Genomic DNA, 22,563 nt, shown 5'->3' on the forward strand with positions numbered 1-22,563 from the left:
CAAACGCAGTAACTTGATCCTAGGTGTATTATATTCACTTTATATTCAAAATACAAGATATTTAATGTTATTTCGTGATAAAAATTAGATCGAATATGTATATAATTTAGACCTATCAATATTTTACCAAAAGAAAAGAAAAGATTCTACAGTCTACAGTATATGCCGTATGTTAGTAAATTCACCTCATTTATGATGAAAACGAAATCCATAAAAAATGCCAACATGCCATGTAGGACAATGATATGGAGAGTGCATGCACACACACACACACACTGGTCGGAGGAATCACTTGGATCCACTAGAGATTTTGGAGCTATGGAAATTTGATGTGGATCTTGAATGGGTGGATAAACCATGCATTGAACGTACTAAATGATATAGGTATGTGATCTTACCTTTTCAAAGATTTTAGATTTAAATCCATATTCTAATTATTTTCTTTTAAGTAGTACTGTATATGTAGTAGATCCTAAGAATATTTTACTAAAAATGAATTTATTTACAAATGTGATGATCATAAGTCATAACAAAATTATTTAACAATAGTTACAAATCACAACTGACGGAATTAATTTCAAATTGAGAAAATTAACAATTTAATATTATTGACGGTTGATTTATGACATAACGATTCTTATCATACCAAATTTGTTATGTAATTTATCACAATATCATATTAACTTTAATCTTAATTTATTTCTCCTCCTTTTATATAATGCACGGATAGTTAAAATCTTAGTTCCGGTATATATATTGGTTTTCACAAACTTATTCATATAATTATCCATATATTTTTATATAGCTTGTTAATTTAATAATTTTCTCTGTAATAAAACTATTATATATTTATGAATACTGATTTCTTCTGTCCATCAAGGAACGTGCGTCATGTTACTCAAACTATTATTTTTGTTTGTGTTAAGCGCAAATATGGATTGCTTATCACAAACATAATCGGTACTTATGTTCAACACGGTAACATCCAGGACGGATTCGCTCTTAGTGAATGAGAATCGATTGATCCCATTCATTTTGAAAATTTTCATGCTTATGTATATATTTTTATATAGTTAAGAGCAAACGCTACAGGTAATGAAAAAAATAACCTTGCACTATGAATATTTTATATGATTGACTCTGATTTGTATTTAACCCCGTAGTTTGAAAATATGGCTCCATAACATCAATTACAAAGTGAATTAGTTTTGTGTGATTATTATTGCCCTTTAGTATAGTACTGAAAGTTATTTTGAAGTAAATATATATATATATTTTTTAAAACTGTTCAAACTTACTCCACTTTTGATATGCATGGAGTAAACAAGAAAAAAAATTTGTCTTTAGACTTGTATTTGAAGGAAAAAAAATATAAAAAATACTGAGGTTACTTGAAAATTATCTGTTCTAGAAAATTTAATATGTAAATAAATTGCATTTTCTATGCCTTGCTTTGGTACAAGCTAAGGAAAACTTAAATGCATTCACAACAAATGAACAAAACCAATTTACTAACCATTTGACTTTGACTGATATCAAGCCTAATTAAACATTTTAAAACAGTGGACAAATGGGAAAAAAATGCAGAAAAAATGATAAAAGATATATTTTAGTGCATGATTAATCATTAGCGAACTGCTTCTTGTATGTAGTTAATTCATGGTAAAATTAATTGTAAAATATGATCAACCTGGTTCGAGGCAACAGATACCGCAATCACAAAGGATCACGAGGCAGATAATTTGCATGCGTGACGAGATCCTCTCCGTTGAAACCGAATCTGGTTCGGATGCCAGGTGTACCCCCTTCCCCTTGATCCATGTACTGCTTCCTGCCGACGCCACCTGTGGGCCTTCCTCCAATCAAAACCAGCCACGTGTTCCGAAAGACACGAATCTAACGGTCGCCTAGTGGGACACCACAAGCGGCCTAGAGTCATCCTTTTTTGACAGCAAAGCATGCGAAAAGTTGCCTTAATTTGTGACCAACCTGTCAGTGAATCTTAAAGGACACCGTAACTATTCCGGGTGTATGCAAGAACCATTTGAGCGGCGAAGTCTTGTCCTCACGTGTGCGGCCCAAGCTGTTCCAGCCAGGTCACGACAGCATATCACGTTCAAAGAGGACCGTTCGATTTTGGATAAACGGAGGATAACGATGACTGGGTTGACTCGGATTCGTGGAGGGTATTTTAGTAATCTGTTATATGAGCTAGAAAGTATATGAGATAGAGCTAGTGTGCACTGTTCAGGCAGGCTGAGTGTCGGTACGCTTACTCGCGGAAAAAGAACAGGGAGGAGAGAAACGTCGGTGGGTTAAATCCTCGTCGGCTAGTCGGCTTTGCAGAAGAACATATATGATTTTACGGATCATCATCATATGCATGGACCAGGAACAGGAGACAGTAGGCCTCGGTGAAGAACGAAAGATTTTAATGAAGAATTTTCATGAATGGCACCCTGTATTTTTAAGAAATTATATTGGCATAGCCAAAAGTTCTTATAGTTATACAATATTGTAATAAGAGTATGTGCTTGTGGGATGGATGTGCGGATTATTAATTAAAATTTTATAAATTATTTTATGTTTTCATAAAATTATGTTCATATATTTTTAATTATTAAAAATAATTAATATAACTCATTAAACTCATTAAATAAATTTATTTTAACTTAATTTTATTATTAATTAATAATTTTTTATAAAATTGTAATTTATGAAAACTCAGATAAGAAAAAACAAAATATAGTACATATAACATATAAATGTAGAAAAAATAATAAAAAAAAAAAACTAATTAACAGTATAAATGATAAACAGACGATTCGTAACGTTTTGATCACTGTCAACGACAAATTGGCTAATTAGTCAGACTAAATGATCATTTTCACACAGTGTTATACACGTAGATTTACATGTTCTTAGAAAAATATTAGTGGTACGCATTAAACTAATATTTAACAATTAATAACGATAAAGATCAAAAGCTAGAAATCTAGTCACTGACTCACTGGGGAAAGGGAACAAATATATTATCTGATGGAATAAGAGCTAAAAAAGAACGCTAATCGAGCAACATGGATCTGAAAATTTAGTATATCTTGTTTCTTAATTTAGATATAATCTTATCAAATAGCAGATTATTTTCAATATGGAAAAAAACTATAAATGGATAATATATATTTTTGTGCAAAACAAATAAATGTACATGTCAATTTTAAAAGTTAAAAATTATATTAACTGTTTCTAGGATGTCCTACATATATTAATAAGTTTTCCAAATTCAGTTCTAAGATATTGGATAAGTCATTTTTTTTTTCCAATGGAAAAAATACTTTATTATACATTAAATTTCAAGGAGATAATTCAGTTGGCCAAAATGTATATTAGTAGATTTTTTTTTCCGGTTGTTATTTTTTACTAAGAACTCGTATATCACAGTTATAATTAGTCTGTACTTGTATTTGTTTGGAAAAAGATAATTTTAAACATTTGGAATATAAAAATAGGGTAGGAGTAGGTTAAGGCACAACAAAAGCGTGCACCTGGAGTAAGCGACTTATTTCTTAATTCTTATTCTTCCCTTGAGAGCTAGAGAAGGGAAGAGAATAGAAGGCGACGCTAGTTTATAATCCAACCCACAGCTCCAAGAAAAAAGTGAAGCGAAATAGAAGAAACGAGAAAGAGGAGTGAAAGAAAGAAAAATTTTCCAAACAGAAAAAGAGAAGAAAAGAAAATAAAAGAGGCGAACCTCCTCCCTCTCTGAGAAAGAGAGAGAAAAAGCTTAGATACTGAAGAGAGAGAAAAAAAAGGAGGGGGTCTCGTCTAGTGGACGCCTCCTCTTGAAGAAGTACCAAATAATTAATGGGGGAATCGAGTGGTTCAGTTTCTCTGGATGTAGAGAGGATCTCTTTTGGAGGAAAGGTTTGTTCGCTTAATTCTTGAAATTTTTTCTAATTGTTTTGTTTCGATTTCTGTTCGTGTTGAAGTTTGCGAAATCTCGGATCTAGTTAAGAGCCCGCATTACCTCTTTTCTTGTTTCTCTTTAATTTTGTGAGAGTGCGTTGGTACGAGCGTTCTATATTTTAATGGTTGGGCTTTGTATTTCACTGTTCTTTTTTACTCTTTGCAAAACACGAGTGTTTTTGGGTAAACTCTTTTGCCTGGTAGATGACTAAATTATCACATTTCTTAGCTGTCTGCATTCAATTTGGCTCTGGCTATTCTTTTTGGTGGTCAAATGCTTCATCAAGTTAGGAATATTAATATTCTCGTTGTAGCACTGGTTCACTCTTTTTAAACTAAAAAAAAGGAAATTTCAGTTGATTTGTACCAAGGTAATTCTGGCATGATTTGGGTGTATTTTGCAATATTGTTAATATTTGATTTATTTTTTCGTTTCTCAGGAGCATCACATACACACGCACCACGGACCGGTATCTGTGGCCGTTTATGGCGACCATGACAAACCTGCGCTTATTACATACCCAGATATAGCGCTAAACTGTAAGTTCATAAAATTGGCTTTAGATTTTAAGTTCAAATTATCACAAAATGGTGAGTTATATTTACTTTTTGTGTGTGTTTATTATCAGATATGTCTTGCTTTCAAGGTTTATTTTTCTGTCCAGAGGCGGCCTCTTTATTACTCCACAATTTTTGTGTGTATCATATCAGCCCTCCCGGGCATGAGGTCAGTAATTTAATTTTCTTTAATTTTAATTTTAATTTTATTTTCTTGAGCAGTAGAATTCATGTTTCTAATGATTTTTTTTGCATTTTTCCTTTTAAGAAAATTACAGTTGGGAGCTGCTCCTATCTCTACTAATGTACCAGTTCTGACTGTTGATGATCTTGCAGACCAGGTGGCAGATGTTCTTGATTTTTTTGGGTAATTTTGCAAATTTCTTTTTAATGAAAATTTATTTTCATTGAACAATTTTTTTTTTTTTTTGTTGTTTTGTTAATTTTGGTTTGTATTTATATCAGATTAAGTTCAGTTATGTGCATGGGAGTAACGGCAGGCGCCTACATTCTTACCCATTTTGCGGTGAGTTTCAGTTTCAGTATCAGATTTTAACAATTAATAATCTTTAGAGATGCTTACCAGTACATCTGACTTAAGGCTTCTGAGAGAGGCAACATATATTTGATATTTTTGTGTTCCATGGTGTTGGTGTACCATTCATTCAATACCAGTACGTTATGTGGATGAAAATTGGAATGTAATTAATTTAGCCTTGTATTTAAACTAGATGATAAACTTAATTTTTATTGTTTTCAGACGAAGTATAGGGAGCGTGTACTGGGTTTGATTCTCATATCGCCTCTATGTAAAGCTCCCTCTTGGACAGAATGGTTCTATAACAAGGTACAAGTTTGTAAAAGCATTGCAAATTCGAGAAGAAATGAATCATGAAAGTTTTTGACGGTATGCATTGTGTTTTTCATAACATAGGTCATGTCAAACTTGTTATATTATTATGGAATGTGCACTGTAGTCAAGGAATACTTGCTTCAGCGCTTCTTTAGCAAGGTTTGTTTAATTAAAGATCTTTCAAGGGCACCTTTTCTATTATACCTCATCTCCTGTGCATTTTATTTATTTTAATAATGTTTATTAATTATATTCATTTCTTGGTATTAGGAGGTGAGAGGTAGTTCACAAGTGCCAGAATCAGATATCGTGCAAGCTTGTAGAACTGTAAGTGTCAATTTCTTTTTCTTTTTTTTTTCTTTCATACAATTTGGCAAATTAATAATTCTGGGGGCTAACTTCTCGCTTATCACACCTTGAAATTTTCTATTGTAAAATCTTTGGCAAAACTGATGTTGCATGAAAATTTACATTTTTGCAGAATCTCTAATAAAATAAGGAAAGATGTATGTAAATGATTTTTGTAATTTATGGTGAACTATTTTAATGCAGTTGTTTGAAGAGAAGCAGAGCACAAATGTTTGGCGCTTCCTTCAATCCATCAACTGGTACGTACTATGTTTTTATGTCCTCCTGTTGTGAAAATAATTTTAATAAACACGTAAATAAGCGGCAGATAAATGAGCTAATGCTTTATGTATTGTAAAAATATTAAAATAGGAGGCATGATCTAACGGAGTCACTGAAGCTACTGGAGTGTCGCACATTAATATTTGTTGGGGAGAATTCGGCTTTTCATTCTGAGGCTGTGCACATGACCTCTAAAATTGATAGGAGATATTGTGCTTTGGTTGAGGTACCTAGTATTTAATTTCAAGAATAATTATAGGCCCTAATCATTACACAGTGCCATATTCTGGACAGGAAGGTAGTAGTTGGAATTGCAAGATAATTCATAAATAAATGAAACATGAAAAACTTAAAACCTATTATTGATGACTTCAATTTTGTGTGGCCAAATTTGAAAGCAGTGGTACATCATGTTACTTTTGATATCATCCCTAAATAAGCTTTTTTAGAAGGAAAATTATGCTGATGTGATCCATGTCTTTTCTTTCTAAAAAAATGAAAAAAATGAAAAGAATGCGGATCTAAATAAGTGGTGGTACCAATCAGAATCTCAGTAATGATATCACAGTGAAGATTTATTTGTATGTAACAAATAAACTTTTTCCAGGTGCAAGCATGCGGATCTCTGGTGACAGAGGAGCAACCACATGCCATGCTAATACCGATGGAGTATTTTCTAATGGGTTATGGGTTGTACCGACCATCTCAACTGGGCCTGAGCCCGCGAAGCCCGTTAAGCCCATCTTGTATTTCTCCCGAGTTGCTCTCGCCAGAAAGCATGGGTATCAAGCTCAAACCAATTAAAACACGCATATCTGTTGAAGTGTAGAAGTAAATGTTATAGACTAAATAAGTTTATACGTCCTGTAGATAAAGAGTAGGATGGTAGATTGTTATTTCATTTGTTTTGTAGGATGTTTTATCTGTAATTACACGGTTGGTTATAATTTTTTTTTGTTACAGTTGGAATAAGAATAATGATGTCTTCCCCTCTCAGTTTTTGGTACTGTATCTCACAAATTTTACTAATAAGAGTAATTTGGGTGTATTGTAGAAATATAGATAGATGGAGTTGTGTGACTCCATTTCATTCCCTGGTTGATCTCTCTCATTTGTAATCAAGATATATTGTTTTAGGTAGTTTGTTGTTTTTCTAGTGAATGAGATGGCGAATGAGACGGGAAGGTGAGCTGCTGCTTATCAAATGATCATGTAGTTTTTGTCCCCTCTCTCTCTCTCTGTGTATTTGATTTTGAAAAACATCTCTCTCTGTCTCTATCTCTATCTAGAGAATTGCAATTTGGATTAGCAGTAGAAATATTTGACCAACTCAAAATAAGGAGAGGAGGAGAAGGCAGAGGAGATTTAATCCCCTGTGGGTAGGAGCCAACTCCGCTGCTCTTCAAATAGGAGAGCAGGACCCTATTATTTTATTAAATCTGACCGTTCATATATGTTGAGATTCGTGCACAAAAAAAATTAATGGTTAGATTTTGAATAATAGGGTCCTGCTGCAGCGGAGTGGCATCCCTGTGGGTACTGGGTCCCAACTCCCAAGCTGTTATATTTGCAGAGGGATCTAACGGCGTTGATCTCATTATTGTCAGTCTTTCTATGCGTAAATGTGTAATTGGTCCCATGTTAAAGAGTTAACGGAAGTAACTGACACTCGACGGCAAAGACAGTCACTGACGGGAGGGCCTGCATTGTCAGACGGCTGGGAACAATACAATAAGAACTGGAGAGGAAGCAGGGAAGGTAGTTGAGCTATTCGTTAAGACAACTAAGCAGTATCACGCCATCTGGCTGCTGATGTGTGACTCGATCATCAAAATTACGGATTTACTTGATTATTATATCCAAAATAATTATAGTCTTATCGTTATATAGAAGAGCATGTCTATCATCGTCAAGCAGACAATTATCAATCAATTCAAGAGTACTTCTGTTATCCTTTTCATTTACTGTTTTGGTCTCGCCATTATCGTTCTTTCTCAATTCATCCAATTCTTTCGTCAATTAGCTAATCAAGACCGTGACAATTTTACTTTTACGTTCCTTTTGTTCTTCGGCAAATTGTTTATTTTTCCTCGTACTTGTGTGAAATGGAAACCTTGAGTTGTTTTCACCGTGCGAGTGTGGGGAAAAGGCATCAGGGAAGGTGACCTGTTGCTAATCATTGAAATGTGGTGCTCTGTTACTTTTAATTTTCATTTTGTTCAAGTTTTATTTTAGTCCTCACTTTTGTTGGCTAGTTTTGATGTCCACCTCAAAAAGAGAATAATAGAATAGGAAATGGGTTCTCCTTTTTAGGTTGTACGGTCCTTGGCCATGATGTGTTAAATTATTTTGATTTGGTGGCCTCTCCTTTGCAGTTTAGTGGTGGTGCTAGGTAAAGCTGCCAATTAATCGGGATCAACTACTGTTCTATATGGTTGTTCATATGCTCCACCGTGGAGCATTTTTTTTTTTTTGAATTCCCTCCCCATAAAAATTCTTAATATTACTGTAAAGCTGCAATGTTTAAATACTTGTCCCCCTTTCCTGGTGAATTCGTATCCCCTCAGGTTACCTGACTGAGTAGAATTGAATCGGACGGTCCAAAAATGGCTTGGCACGCATCTCAAAGCACATATAATACTGCCATCCGATCACCCACCATCTGAAATTAAATCTGGGCCGTCCATTTCAATTGTGGTGAGTCAGGTACCTGGGAGGATGCGGATCCTTTCCTGGTTGGAGTTACAGGGGTCATAAAATTTTGGACAATTTTCAGGTTTTGTGGTTAGTCAGCTCAATAGTTAAATCGTATAATACAACGGAACTTAAATTATTTTAGGTAGCAATGTGACAGCTGTCATCAAGTTCTGTTATAGTGTTATAACACTAACTAACACATACCAAACATTTTATGATTTACCTTCATCTCCTTTATCTTATATATTGAAGTGATGTCTGTTCATATAATTGTATAGAGCTGGTTCTTATGGGATCTAGGTTGTCATGAACAATAGCAGCATAAAAAATTACAACAACTAATTGAGTAATGGATTATTAGCTAATTGGTTGAAATAAAGGCATGCTTGTTTGATAGTAAAAGCTAGACTGAGTAATACTTCAATACACTATTTTAGAAGAGAAAATTTAAATTAATTATTTTTTATCATCTGATCAAACAATGATAAGTAGCTAATGCATTTTTTCTTTTTCTTTTAAGCCTAGTTTCTAATTTATATATAGAGTATAACAAAACAGTGAGGAGCGACTTGAAATCTGAACGTTGATCTAAAACTGCTTTCAGATAGGAGATGCTAATCATTCCAGTGAACAACCCTTTAGTTAAGGTGGAATGTACACCTCATAGTGATAATATTTTTCAAGTCTGCAACCACAATTATATATAATTGACATCATTCTAGCTGTGTGTTTGGTCATGAAGTTCTAAAGAAAACGATCCTTGGCTGGATGCTGTCATGCTGATGCAATATGCTTCAATCAAGTTGTCCTAGTGGCATGTATCACTATGCTAATGCCATATGCATTGGACTAATATTCTATCCAAAATTGTGGTTAACTGAATTAGGAGAATAAATGCTTATCCAAAAATGCTAAAATGAATTTTGGAGGTAAAAATAATAGAACTAGTACCTCCCTTTTCAACTTAGAAATGTAATCTTATATAATTACTAGAAAAGCATGTTTGTGTGATTGTGTCGCTTCTGACCGAGTTTTTGACTTGAACCATTCTTTTAAGGTAATGTATATGTCACGTGCATTGGAAGTAACTTTTTTAAATTATTGATTTATGGTCATTGTCATCGTTGTCATCATCATTATAATTATTAGTGTTACTACCACGTCTACAGTCTACTACGGAAATAAATCTGCTACGTTAAAATACGAACTCTACAATTCCTTCTTTTTCGAAGCCAATCGTCTATTTTTTGGAGAACGAATCTCAAAGCTAGCAACTTTTTCAGAACTTTTATGTGCACACATCTCAAAATAATTTAACGGTTGGATTTGAAAAAGGAGAGATTGTAGAGTTACTATTCACTCGATTGTAGCATATTTATTTCCGTCTACTACTGTTTATTATTATTATTATAATATTGTTTTTCACTTTATTTCTGCTTTGATTTGTGTGTGTGTTTGGGGTGGGGTCCGTATTCTTTACGGTACCGTACTCAGTTTAGTGAGCTGAGATTTGTGCTATAGTTAAAAAACGGTTTGAATTTTGTTATTGTACGTACGATACTGAATAATTCAAATTCAGAGGGTAGGGGGTTGAATTTTTCTTTTTACACGTCCGCACTTGAAACTTACAAACCAGAAGGTTGGTTCCGCAGGTTTAGACCGTAGAACCAAATTAATGCACTTTTTGGTTCCAAAGTCAAAACCCGCGGAATCAACCTTAAAATTTTGCAAGTTTAAACTGCAGATGTGGTAAAAAAAATGATTATTTGTTATTTTTTTCAAAAATGGTAAAATAAAAAAAAAGAATTCGGTTTTAGATTTGGCGTATTTATAGTGCCAATACCGCAAACTTCTCTGTGAATTAAATGGACGTTGCAGTCTTTGAGGGGTAGGCATATTGACACCACACACATTTATATTAACACAACATCTTTAATAAAATTTAATGTATGGACAATTTTAGCCTTCTTTAAATGTTTTGCTGATTACCATATTTTTTAATAATATAATTAATGTAGTGATCATTTATCAAATTATTTGATTTCCATATTTGTTAGATATTGTTTTACTTTTTTAATTTATTTTATATTGAGGTAATCTTTTTCTGCTTCATGTTTTCTCATAAAAATATATATATAACTATAAACTTTACAAGAAAACTATCAATTCAATTGAACTTTTAAGCACTAAGTCATCCATTAATTTTCTTGGTAGGTTATCATGTTCCTACCATTAATGGAGAAAATAAATTAATGAGCTATCATTAATTTGGATGGACTTTTTTTAATATGATATTAAGAATTTGTGGAATATTTTAAGTTTAATGCAAACAATTTATTAATTTTAGCATGATTGATATAATTTTTTATTGTAGTGTTTTGTTGTACTTTTAATTTATTATTTTAATCATAAGTTGAATGTTAAATTAATTATGATAATTTAAATTCAATATGTTTTTCATGTAAGTAATCATGTCATGTTTTAGTGATCTTTGCACAACGAATGGATAAAACGTTAAGTGACAAAATAATTTTTATTTTATAGTAGATCATTAAAAATTATGAAGTTATAAAAAAAATCAATATATACAATATGATAGATCTTAATAATATAATACAACCACTCATTGTTGTAGTTTTCTTAAAAAAATCTTAAAGATTCAATTAATGAAAATGAATATGGAGTATTTATTATGTTAATCTGACTTCTGAGGAAATAAATCATATAATAACATATGACAGAGATATAGATTTTGAACAAAATAACTTACTTTATGAAATATAACTTTTAAGGAAAAAAAAAAGTTATGTGGCAATAAAGAGAGAATCAATTTTTAATTAATGGAAATATTTAATGAAGGGTAAAAATGTCTATATTGTAATATATTTTGATTATGTTGTGTTAATAAAACTTTTTGTTGTTTTAATATCATCACCCCTTTGAGGGGCTCAAAACCACCGACGTCCGGTGCACAATTATAGGAGATATTTAGTGTAAAACATTTATATAAATGAACAGCATTTAATGGGCATGAACCAACAAGATTTATACCCAACATAGCAATATAACATAGATACATATCTACATAAAACTACCGATGAAGACAAAAATCATAATCAGTTCCATAACAGATCGACACCTCTCTCAACGTGTGGGCTCCCAGCCATTTCTGGAGTGTACTATTCCCCCAATTCTAATGTTATTTATGTACTTATTTATTAGCCAATGCTCCAATCTCTATTGAGTAGCTGTGTAAATATGGGTCCGTTGATGGTTTCCTTTGCCACATTAAATTGCCTGCTGTGCTCATTTTGGGGTTTGCAAGATCAATCATTCATTTTGTTGAATTAATTAATGGAAGGACCGATATGGTAGCTTAGCTACATTTTAGACCATAACATGATGCTTTTGAAACTTCAACGATGAAAAGGAAATTACGAAGGACGATTTATGGATGTCGGGTTTGTAGCATGTACTTTTTAAAATAAATCAGGAAAGACCAGAGAGGGTAGGCTGAATTAATGATCTGTACTTGGATTTCTCATATTTACCTACATGAATGAATTCTGATATTAATTGGCTATATTAACTATGAACTGCCTCATGAATTAATGACCTGAATTTACAGGGTTCTATTCTTGGTCCAAAATACATGAAGATGATTGGATTTGCAAGTTTTTTAATTACGGTTAAATTCTTTTTGTTTATTTATTTTGATAAAGGGCTGTTGCAATTCTACTTTTCCTTTTTATTTAAATAAAGTATGGTTCTGAAAATGGACCGATTTTGAGTTTGACTCGGCCGAGTATGACTGAAATCAGCCGGTGTCGAGCCGAGTTAAGCCCAATTTATCATAAAAATCAGTGGAATGAATCGGACCGATTCTCATGATTTGGAGCAATGATCTCTTAGTGGGCCGATATAAGATGGATTTTGACCATTTTGGTAGGACATGTAAATGTTTAGCGGAGCGGTTTGTTTTCGATAGGAATCACATAAATGATGTGATCAACCTGTTCGAATGATCAAAGATTAAAATACAGAGGTTTCCATAATCTATCACGAGGCTTCACCAATCGAGGTTGAAGCTCCCAGATGAAACTTGTTCCATACTATCAGAAGTTGGGCCTTGGGCCATTTTCTGCAGCCTTCAGTTTGCGAAATCTGAGGCAGTACGTGGGCTTCTAGCCCAGAGCTACATCAGTGGGAATGACATGGAAAAGCTTTCCACAATATTAGGGATGATTATTTATTATTGTCAAATAATGGTTCTTCCATGTTGGAGTTAAGCAAAACTATTTGAGTGTATTGTATTTTATGCATACAATTCCGCTGGTTTGATTTCCAACACAAAGAAAACAGCAAATCTTGACCATTGACCCAAGACAAATTGAGTAATTGACAAACAAAAATGGTTGACCGGCTGGAACTATTTTTTAACGGATTAGCTGGCGGTTTAAAGAAAACCATAAGTAATATGCTCATTGATTAATCCAACTTACAAAAATCAACCGTGTTAATGTTGGACTTTGGATCTTTTTTCTTTTGGTTATGTTTGTTAGAGCATAAGTATGAATTTCCTATTCTTCATTAATGCTGTAAAATGTTAATCACTCAAGTATAGATATACGTGAAAACAAAAAGGAATTAACGAGGGAACTTTATGCTATTTAAAAAAATGGCATAAATTATTCCTCAATTTATACTATAGAAAATCAACAATCCATCAAATTATCATCATGATCGTCATGGTCATCATGCATCAATATTCTCTTACCACTGTCAAACAAAAATAAGTTCTGGCGATCTAACATAATACTACTTAGCATACATAATAATTTCTGAATAATTTTATGCTTCAACTAATATTGACCTTTTATACAATGGCCTTTTTATCTTAAATAGATTAGAATATTGACGACTTTAAGTATGATAGATTAATTGAATCAGAGTCCATACATGATATAATTGCACAATTGCACAAAGGTGACCGCAGATGAAGACATAACCAGCATTTGGTGTATTCTAAACTGGAGCTTGGTCTGAAATTATTCTCCTCTTTTTAACTGTGTAGCATCAGTAAGAACTAAGAAGAATCCTATTTTTTTTTTATAGTAGTCTGCTAATCATCCCAAATTAGACCACTTTGCCATTCTTATATTTTTTTAATATGTAATCTGCAATTGCCAACATATACATTATAAAATATATCTCCTATACAAAAAAAAAAAAAAAAAAAAAAACACAAGGGTTACAAGTTGTGAAGTTCAGAACTGTCCTTTACTGGTAATAGCATATAAAAATTGCAATTGAACGAAGTTCAAGTACTTCAATGGCAATGATTTGGTTTTGTAAAGGATCCAATAAAAGATCCGAACCGTTTCTTCCCTGTGAAGAATCAAGGGGGTCAGCAAACGAATTCGTATCCTCTGAGATATCTCAAACTTTGCGTGACTTTATGGAAAGTCCCAACCATTTAAATACGTTCTGCACGAATCTCGAAGCACACATAATACTGACCCTACATCACCCCCGAATAGGCACCGGACACATTAGTCACGTAAAAGTTGAGATATCTCAGAGGATACGCACTCGTTAGCAAACAAGATCGAATGCATATCCTCTGCATTAACCCAAAAAGAAATTTTTTGAGTTAATGAATCTCAACTGTATAATTTTAAACGGAGCCAATCCGACCTCTGCTTATGATATTGGGAGCCTTTAATATTAGTACGAATCTAGTATATCGGATGGTCAGAATTCATTAACTCAAAAGATTCTCTTTTGAGTTAATGCAGAGGATACGAATTCAACCAGATCCACGTGACCGCCTGAACGGGATTACCAGAAGAAACGCGTGTGGACCAAGAAAGGTAAAAGCATGAAATGAGCCACCAACTAAAGGGAATGTATGCAATTAATTGATGACCCGTTACACTAGAAAGTATTCAAATAGGTCGTAGAAGACTCAATGAAAAGAAGGAAAAGGATGATTGAATGAATTGTTTGACAAGTACGGAACGGAAGACCAGGCCCTACATGTCTAACAAAGATTTGGTCTATTCAAAAAATGACACCAGAAAATTGAAAACTAGGTCTAGTCTGATAATTACCAAATGTATCCACCATTCAGTCATTCACCAACCTATATCGTTATATATATTCCTGCTTCATTCCATTATTCTGCACACCAAAACCCTTAACCACTACTCTACCAAAGGCTCAGAGTAAATCCTTGAGAAAACTAAACTAAGAAAAAAGAAAAGAATATATACATCGTAAATATCCATAGTTCAATACTACACACATGGCTTCTCTAAGAGTTCAAAGCCTCCACTTGTCGACTGTAGGCTCGGCCAACTCATCACGCCGACGCTTGAATTACTGCCGTGCAGCCATCAATTTCCCTTCTAATCTCAGCCCGAAAGGAGCAGCAGCAATTCATAATTTACTACCCATGATAAAGCTCGATGAGCTACCTCAAAACCAGCAATACACTGTAATTACTGAAACAGCCAAGAGAGAGCCTCTTGGTAGTCCGAAAGATAACGGGTTGCTGGTCGCCAAGATACAAACCATAGCCGAGGCTGTAGCCGATCGGACTGCGATGCATAACATAATTGGTGAACAAAGAAACAACTGGAACCACTTGTTTCTCCAGTCCATCAACTCGTTCGCACTCTCGGCATCTCTCATGACCGGCATCTCCACCTCCTTGCCAACACATGTATTAGCATTAAAGCTCTCATCTATGCTTCTCTTGTCTGCTGCAGCTGGTATGATGCTTGTAGTGAACAAGATCCAGCCTTCTCAATTGGCCGAAGAACAACGTAACGCAACTAGGCTTTGGAAGCAACTCGGCCGGGAGATTAACCAAATGTTATCTAAGAATACTCCCGTGACTAAACAAGATGTGAATTCAGCGATGGATAAGGTGCTTGCACTTGACAAGGCTTATCCATTGCCATTGCTTCCTGGAATGCTTGAGAAATTCCCCGAGCATGTGGAGCCCACATGCTGGTGGCCGAAAGAAGAAAATAAACAGAAGCAAATTCTTGTAAATCAAGATAAATGTGAAGGAAATGGATGGAGTGAGGAGTTAGAGGTGGCAATGAAAGGTCTGAGAAATGTGATAAAGATGAAAGATGAGTCATTATACGTCGAACATGGCAAGTTGGTTTTGAGCATCAACAAGGGTCTAGCTGTGTCGGGTCCTGTAATTGCCGGTTTAGCTGCTGTTGCAACCGGATTTGTGGATTCTCCGATCGGCGGTTCATGGGCTCCAGTGGCATCAATTGTTGGAGGTTCATTACTGGCTGTTTTGAACACACTCGAGCACGGTGCGCAATTGGGAATGATATTTGAGATATTTAGGAATTGTTCTGGGCTTTACCGAAAGATGCAAGAGGACATCGAGTGCAATTTGAGGGAGCCGCAAGTGGAGTTGCGAGAAAATGGAGAGGTCTTTGCAATGAGAATGGCATTGCAACTTGGGAGAAATGTGTCAGAGTTGAAAGATTTTGCGGGGTTTGCATCTCCATCGTGCAAAGCTGAGGATATGAAAGAGTTTGCTAGCAAGTTGTTCTGAAATTGGATTAAGCATTGATTACATTTTTTTTTGGATCTTAGTCAATCGCATGTATATACAAACTGATATATGACCATGTGTTTATTCTTTGTTTGATATGATTTAAAAGGTGATAACTTATTTATTCCGTTGGAAATAGCCTGATATTGTTGCATGTATAATTGTCGACTCCTCTTTTGTCAGCAGTTGTATTAGATATATAAAGAATTCGTCTCTGTAAAGTTTTTTGTTTTTTTGAATAACTGTCAAATTTAATTTTGATAATTGATACACTCATACACATATCATTTAGGCAGTTGAACTTTTTTTTTCTGGCAAAACTGTTAGAGACACACCAGCGGAACCAACAATCAAATGCACTATTTACACATTTACATTTTGGGGCATTCCTCTGCTGTTCTGCCCGTCGCCCCCTCGTGTCGATTTTCTTGAATTCCTCTCTTTGCACAATAGCTAATTGCAAACTGCAATATAATAAGCATATTTTGTGTCTTGACAAGTAAGAGCAAACGATTTTATAATGCCAAAAGAACCAATACTTGATATCGAAGCAATGAAACAACTGAACAGTATTATATTATAACAATATATGAAGTGATATTAACATTTGTAACATGTCGAAGTTCAGAAGTTAAAGATGAGAATAGTTAACCAGACATTGAAGTAAAATGATTGAATCCCAATGTAACTGTAATCAGAGTTGAAAGGAAATAAAACTGCCTACGGGCATGAATGTTTGCCAAAAAAAACAATGATTGAACCCCAACAGACGAGCTATATATCATACTTAAACTTGTAATACCAAAAAAGAAAAAGTTGCAAATGAAGACATTTTTGTCCTTCGTACGTAGTAGGCACTGAATGGGGCCCAGTAACAACGTCAGAATCATAGATTTCTCTTCCACAGTATTTCCATCACTAGTGTGGCAGTGAGATACTTTATTATAATTTTATATTACTGAATTAGGTCATGTCGGTTTATTATTAGATATTTAGATTATTGTAATAGACATGCAAAATACAGATCATGTGTGAACCATTTCCCGTAGAAAAATTATAGGACAATTCGAAATCTTATTAGAAAAATTATTTGTAGATATTAAATAGTTAGACGGTTTTTATAGAATTATTTGTAGATATTAAAAATTATTTGTAGATTATTATTTGTTTTACACATATGTTTGGTTGCAATATTAGAATAGTTAGAATAGCAAAATTGGTGTTTGTCTTATTAGAATAACTTGTTTCAACTTTTTGTGAGAATAACTTATTATAACAAGGCAACTAAGTTTAATTTCCTATTCTAATTATACTAACTCAATCAAACACCGAATAACTTGTTCTAAAAAATAGCCTACTGTCAAAAATAGTCTATTCTAAATAGTTGACGTTTTGAACTCTATTCTTTATTTAAAATATATATGCTCCACGAGAATTAACTATATGAGAGTACAAATAACTTTTTAAAAAAAAAATATATAAATGCATATTTAATTAGGGCCTGTTCGGCCGACAAATGGGAATGGGCACGGGCACGGGAATTGAACTGAAAAACACTGTTCTCGTGAGAAAAAAAAAATTCAGTTGATTCGGCCGAACACGCCTTAAGAAAACTTTGGCTCGTAAAAGAAGTACAAGAAAACGCAAGGCATGCTGCTGTGCCGTGGATTCTAAGTAAGAACAGAAACGAGTCACAGACAAAAACAAACATGTATATAGAGATCTCAATGACGATGACTTGTTACAGGGTTAAAGATTTCGAACATGCCGCAGGGGATCCAACTCAATTAGAAATAAGAAAATAAGAATTATTGACACTATTGACATTTGACGAGTTCCCAGCAATCGACCAAGCCATTGCTAAGAATTGAATTTAACAAGTCTATTCAAACAAACTAGTACCCAGGAAATTTGACTTGAAAACCAGGTAAGTATTATAGTCCAATCAATTGGAACGACCAATCTTCAGGGGCAGAGTTAATGAATGGAGTGAATTTAACTCTATTTTTTAATTTTTTAATTTATATAATTTAGAGTAAATTGTTTTAAATATTATAAAATTAAAATTTATTTTCGACACAAAAATTTTATATGATTGACTCTCGTAATTTTAAAATCTAACTTCATCTTTGTCTATCTTTTATATATACACTTGGTTTCTTTTCCCCTCACCAAATAAATTCACCAAAACTAAACTGAAAAATAAGAGTACGAGCCCCATATATATTTGTGCTTTCATGTAGTTATTTCATAACTTGCTTTGAATTGATTTAATTTATTTTAATAATTTAAAATAAATTATTTGACATGCATTTGTTAATTTGGGTTGATTTATAATTTTTCTATATATTTATTCTAAAGCCTCGTTTGATTAAAATACTGTAATATTTCCCACGACTCCACTCGATACATTTTTTTTTCTATTCTTGTGCGAGCGTGTCTGCATATTATGCATTTGTGATACATAATAGAAGAGTTAGAACTCAGTTTTACAATTAAATTAATTGATTTTTCTAATTAGACTAATTTCTATCGTATATAATATAATAGTCTTAACATAAGCAACAATTAAAAATATATAGTCCAATTCGATCAAATTAATTTGAGTCAAAACATAACATGATCAGAATTGAGATGTTAATTTATTATTTCTATATATATACAAGTATTGTGCCATGCGTTCTAATGGAGACATATTATAAGAGAACAATATATATATATATATATATAGAGAGAGAGAGAGAGAGATGGGCTATGGTGCATTGCAATGTATGGAGGGGTTTGTGCATTGGACTATAAATATAAAATTCAAAATCCAAATGGCTGATCCAAACCGTTCATCTTGTTCTCCATATTAATATGTGCTTGGAGACCAAATTTTACATTTTTCAGAATTGTTCTACTATTTATTAAGTATTTTACAAAATTGTTGATCCAACGGTGGCTGCTGTTTTACTGTTTTGTTAAGCCACCGTTGGATCAACAATTTTGTAAAATACTTAATAAATAGTAAAAAAATTCCAAAAAATGTAAAATTTGGTCTCCAAGCACATTTTATTGTAGAGATCGCATCTAACGGTTTGGATCGACGATTTGGACTTTGAAAATGTAGAAAATGCTTGTTGTAACTTGTTGTAACTCAAAAATTATTGTAACTTGATCCCTCCTCATATATATATATATATATATATATATATATATGAGAGAGATGAGCTATGGTGAGCCATGAAGTAAAACACGTTTGTACTCCACACCGTATTTTCATTTTGAAAGTCCAAACAACTGATCCGAACCGTTAAATGTGATCTTCATATTGAAATGTGCTTGGAGACCAAATTTTACATTTTTTGGAATTTTTTTACTATTTATTAAGAAATTTTGAAAATTGTTGTTTTGCTGTGAACAGTAAAAACAGTAAAAATTTCTGGACCATCGGATCAGCGATTTTCAAAATTGCTTAATAAATAGTAAACAAATATCAAAAAATGTAAAATTTGGTCTCCAAGCACATTTCAATATGGAGATCATGTTGAGCGGTTCTAATCAGTCATTTGGATTTTCAAAATAAAAATAGTGTCATGGAGCACCAACTCATTTTACTCTATGACTCATCGTAGCCCATCTCTCTCTGTATATATATATATAAAATGATATATTTTCATAAAATTATTTTTGATTAAATGACATATTAAATAACATCTACGCGTAATAACGTTCTTTAAATGACATATTTTATGGAGTTAGGCTAATATGACACTAGTGTTATATCAAACTAAATAACACCACATCTTAAACCCTTAGATCTGCTTTAAGATTCGTACAAAATGAAGTGCTTGAACAGTAAAAGCGGATAGTACGAATCTTAAAGCAGATCTAAGGGTTTAAGATGTGGTGTTATTTAGTTTGATATAACACTAGTGTCATATTAGCCTAACTCTATTTTATGATATGATATACATTTTTTTTTGATGTTTTTGATATAATTTCGTTCAAAATAACATATTAAATGACAAATAGTATTTTTTAAATAATATAAATAATTGGAAAGAAATGAAGACATGATCAATTAATTTAAAGTTTACTTAAATAACATTTAAGAAATGAGGACCAATAAAAAAGTTGACACAATTTGCATATGGTGAGTACGTGTGTCTAAATAAATTTAGACTTTTAAACGAAGATGCATAGATCAAATCAAAATAAGACATACTATTTGATTGGAGAGTTAATATTTAATTCAAAATTTTATTTATTAATCACAATCATTGACAAATTAGGACATTTATGTGCTTAATGTAAGAATGGAGGTATATATATGTTCTGGCTACTTAGCCACGTTTATTAATACCAGCAACTCTTTTCGGAACCATTTTGTTGCTATTTGAACAAAGATTTTTTTTTTAATGTAATATTTCAATAAATTTGAAAAAGATATATTTTTTTTCAACTTTAACGGTTTAATTTTCTTAATTGGAGGCTGAGGATCAGTTATAAAAAATAAGTGACACTGCACCAAAATATACAGGTTACTTGTCATAAGTTTAGGATGTTTAGCTACCTGACACTAACTTCTCATGCTAAGATCAAATGAGTGTCAATTCATTATATTACAATAATTGCCATTTTTCCTTTACAATGGATATACTAATGGTCAAGAAAAGCAAAAAGTAAATAAATTTAAAACAATTTCCCGGCAAACTCCTTAAAATCCTGTGCTTTACATGAGGGACTAGCTAATGCTGCAAATTCCTTGAGATCAGACATGTTTCTGCCGAGTTGCAATGCTACCTTCGTTGCAAAGACCTCTCCATTTTCCCGCGAGTTAACATCCGGCTCACTCAAGTTGTGCTCGATCTCCTCTTGCAACCGCCGGTAAAACCCGGCACAGTTCCTAAGCAACTCAAAGATCATCCCCAACTGTGCACCATGTCCCAATGTGTTCACAACCGGTACTAAAGCTCCCCCGACGACTGAGACCACCGGGGCCCACGATCCACCGATCGGAGAACCCACTAGCCCGGTTGTGATTGCAGCTGTGGCAGCAATTACGGGTCCTGCCATGGCTAAACACTTGTTGATTCTTAAAACCAAATTGCCAATCTCGAGGTAATTAGCTTCATCTTTAGTCCTTAGCACATTTAGTAGACCTGTCATTGCCTCCTCCAACTCCTTGTTCCATCCATTTCCATCGATTTGATTTTGCAAATTTTGTTTCCGTTCATTTTCCTTTCGAGGCCACCAACATGTGGGCTCCACCTTCTCAGGGAACTTCTCCAGCATGCCGGGGAGCAAAGGCAGTGGGTAAGCCTTGTCAAGCGCAAGCACCTTATCCATCGCCGAATTTACATCTCGTTTTGAGAAACGAGATTTTGTACTTAGCATTTGGCCGATCTCGCGCCCGAGTTGTTTCCACAGCCTAGTGGCGTTACGTTGTTCTTCAGCCAACTGAGATGGTTGTATCTTGTTAACTATGACCATCATGCCAGCTGCGGCAGAAAAAAGAAGCATAGATGAGAGCTTGAACGCGAGTAGGTGTGATGGTAGGGCCGCAGATACACCGGTCATGAGAGAGGCGGAGAGAGACAAAGAGTTGATAGAGTGGAGAAACAAATGGTTCCAGTTATTTCTTTGTCTACCAATTATATCATGCATCTCTGCTCTGTCAGCTACGGCCTCGGCTATGGCCCGGAGCTTCTCAAGTGACAATGCGCTCTCTTTCGGGCTACGAGGTGACCTTCTTTTGGTGATTTCGGTGATGACAGTGTATTGTTGTTGGTTTAGGGTTAGATCCTCTAGCTTGATCATGGGCTCTCGATTTTGAATTGCAGCCGTTCTTCTTGGACTGAGATCAGAGGTACTGATACGGAGGTTCGCACGGCAAGAAATAGACCGGCGCTGACTCGAGTAAGATGTGGAGGGTAAACAGAGGCCTTGGGTTCTCAAACTTGCCATATTGCTCATAATTTCTTGACCTTTCCTTGTTAATTAATTAGTTGGAGCTTAGTTTAATGGTGATTTTGATCTCTCTTTCTTCTCTTAATTTTCTTGGGGGTGATGGGTTGGAGAGGATGGAGAGTGGGAATGGGTATTTATATGCAAAGTCGTGATGTTAGACTGTTAGTTGGGATCTTGATTTGACTCGTTATATTTTGACTGTGATCAATGTATGAATAAAATATAAGCGTATGATTTGAATAAGTTGCATTGAATGTTCAATGTTGAAAGAGTCTAAACAATAAAAGACTTTTTCTGGAGGAAACAAGGCATGTAT

The 22,563-nt window shown here is 33.9% G+C and overlaps 1 protein-coding gene and 2 pseudogenes across 3 annotated transcripts; 2 read left to right on the plus strand and 1 right to left on the minus strand.

Moving 5' to 3' along the window:
- The first annotated feature begins 3,605 nt into the window (after positions 1–3,605).
- LOC144571729 (protein NDL1-like) lies at positions 3,606–6,994 on the plus strand. Of its 2 annotated transcripts, none has more exons than XM_078321099.1 (11): positions 3,606–3,924; positions 4,407–4,506; positions 4,596–4,693; positions 4,803–4,891; positions 4,990–5,050; positions 5,285–5,371; positions 5,459–5,536; positions 5,648–5,704; positions 5,930–5,985; positions 6,098–6,233; positions 6,615–6,994. In XM_078321099.1, the coding sequence occupies exons 1-11, from the start codon at positions 3,865–3,867 to the stop codon at positions 6,834–6,836; spliced, it is 1,044 nt and encodes a 347-aa protein (XP_078177225.1). In that variant the 5' UTR covers positions 3,606–3,864; the 3' UTR covers positions 6,837–6,994. The 2 variants fall into 2 exon arrangements, with proteins under 2 accessions (XP_078177225.1, XP_078177226.1); XM_078321100.1 differs by having other exon boundaries at positions 3,755–3,924; positions 4,793–4,891.
- A 7,907-nt stretch (positions 6,995–14,901) lies between these two features.
- Positions 14,902–16,382, plus strand: LOC144571600 (putative F-box protein At4g22030 pseudogene; annotated as a pseudogene).
- Positions 16,383–20,880: 4,498 nt separating this feature from the next.
- Positions 20,881–22,336, minus strand: LOC144571858 (putative F-box protein At4g22030 pseudogene; annotated as a pseudogene). The gene has a single exon (XR_013517600.1). The product of XR_013517600.1 is annotated as a putative F-box protein At4g22030 pseudogene (transcript).
- Positions 22,337–22,563: the final 227 nt, after the last annotated feature.

Source organism: Carex rostrata, chromosome 19 (genome assembly GCF_964058835.1).
Source record: "Carex rostrata chromosome 19, lpCarRost1.2, whole genome shotgun sequence".
NCBI classification, from domain to species: domain Eukaryota; kingdom Viridiplantae; phylum Streptophyta; class Magnoliopsida; order Poales; family Cyperaceae; genus Carex; species Carex rostrata.

Bases quoted from the DNA above. Each gene is read 5' to 3' on its own strand.
- LOC144571729 (XM_078321099.1), top strand. From the start codon at position 3,865: ATGGGGGAATCGAGTGGTTCAGTTTCTCTGGATGTAGAGAGGATCTCT. The intron at 4,507-4,595 runs GTAAGTTCATAA...GTTTATTATCAG, and splicing joins CCCAGATATAGCGCTAAACT to ATATGTCTTGCTTTCAAGGT. The intron at 4,694-4,802 runs GTCAGTAATTTA...AGAAAATTACAG, and splicing joins TCAGCCCTCCCGGGCATGAG to TTGGGAGCTGCTCCTATCTC.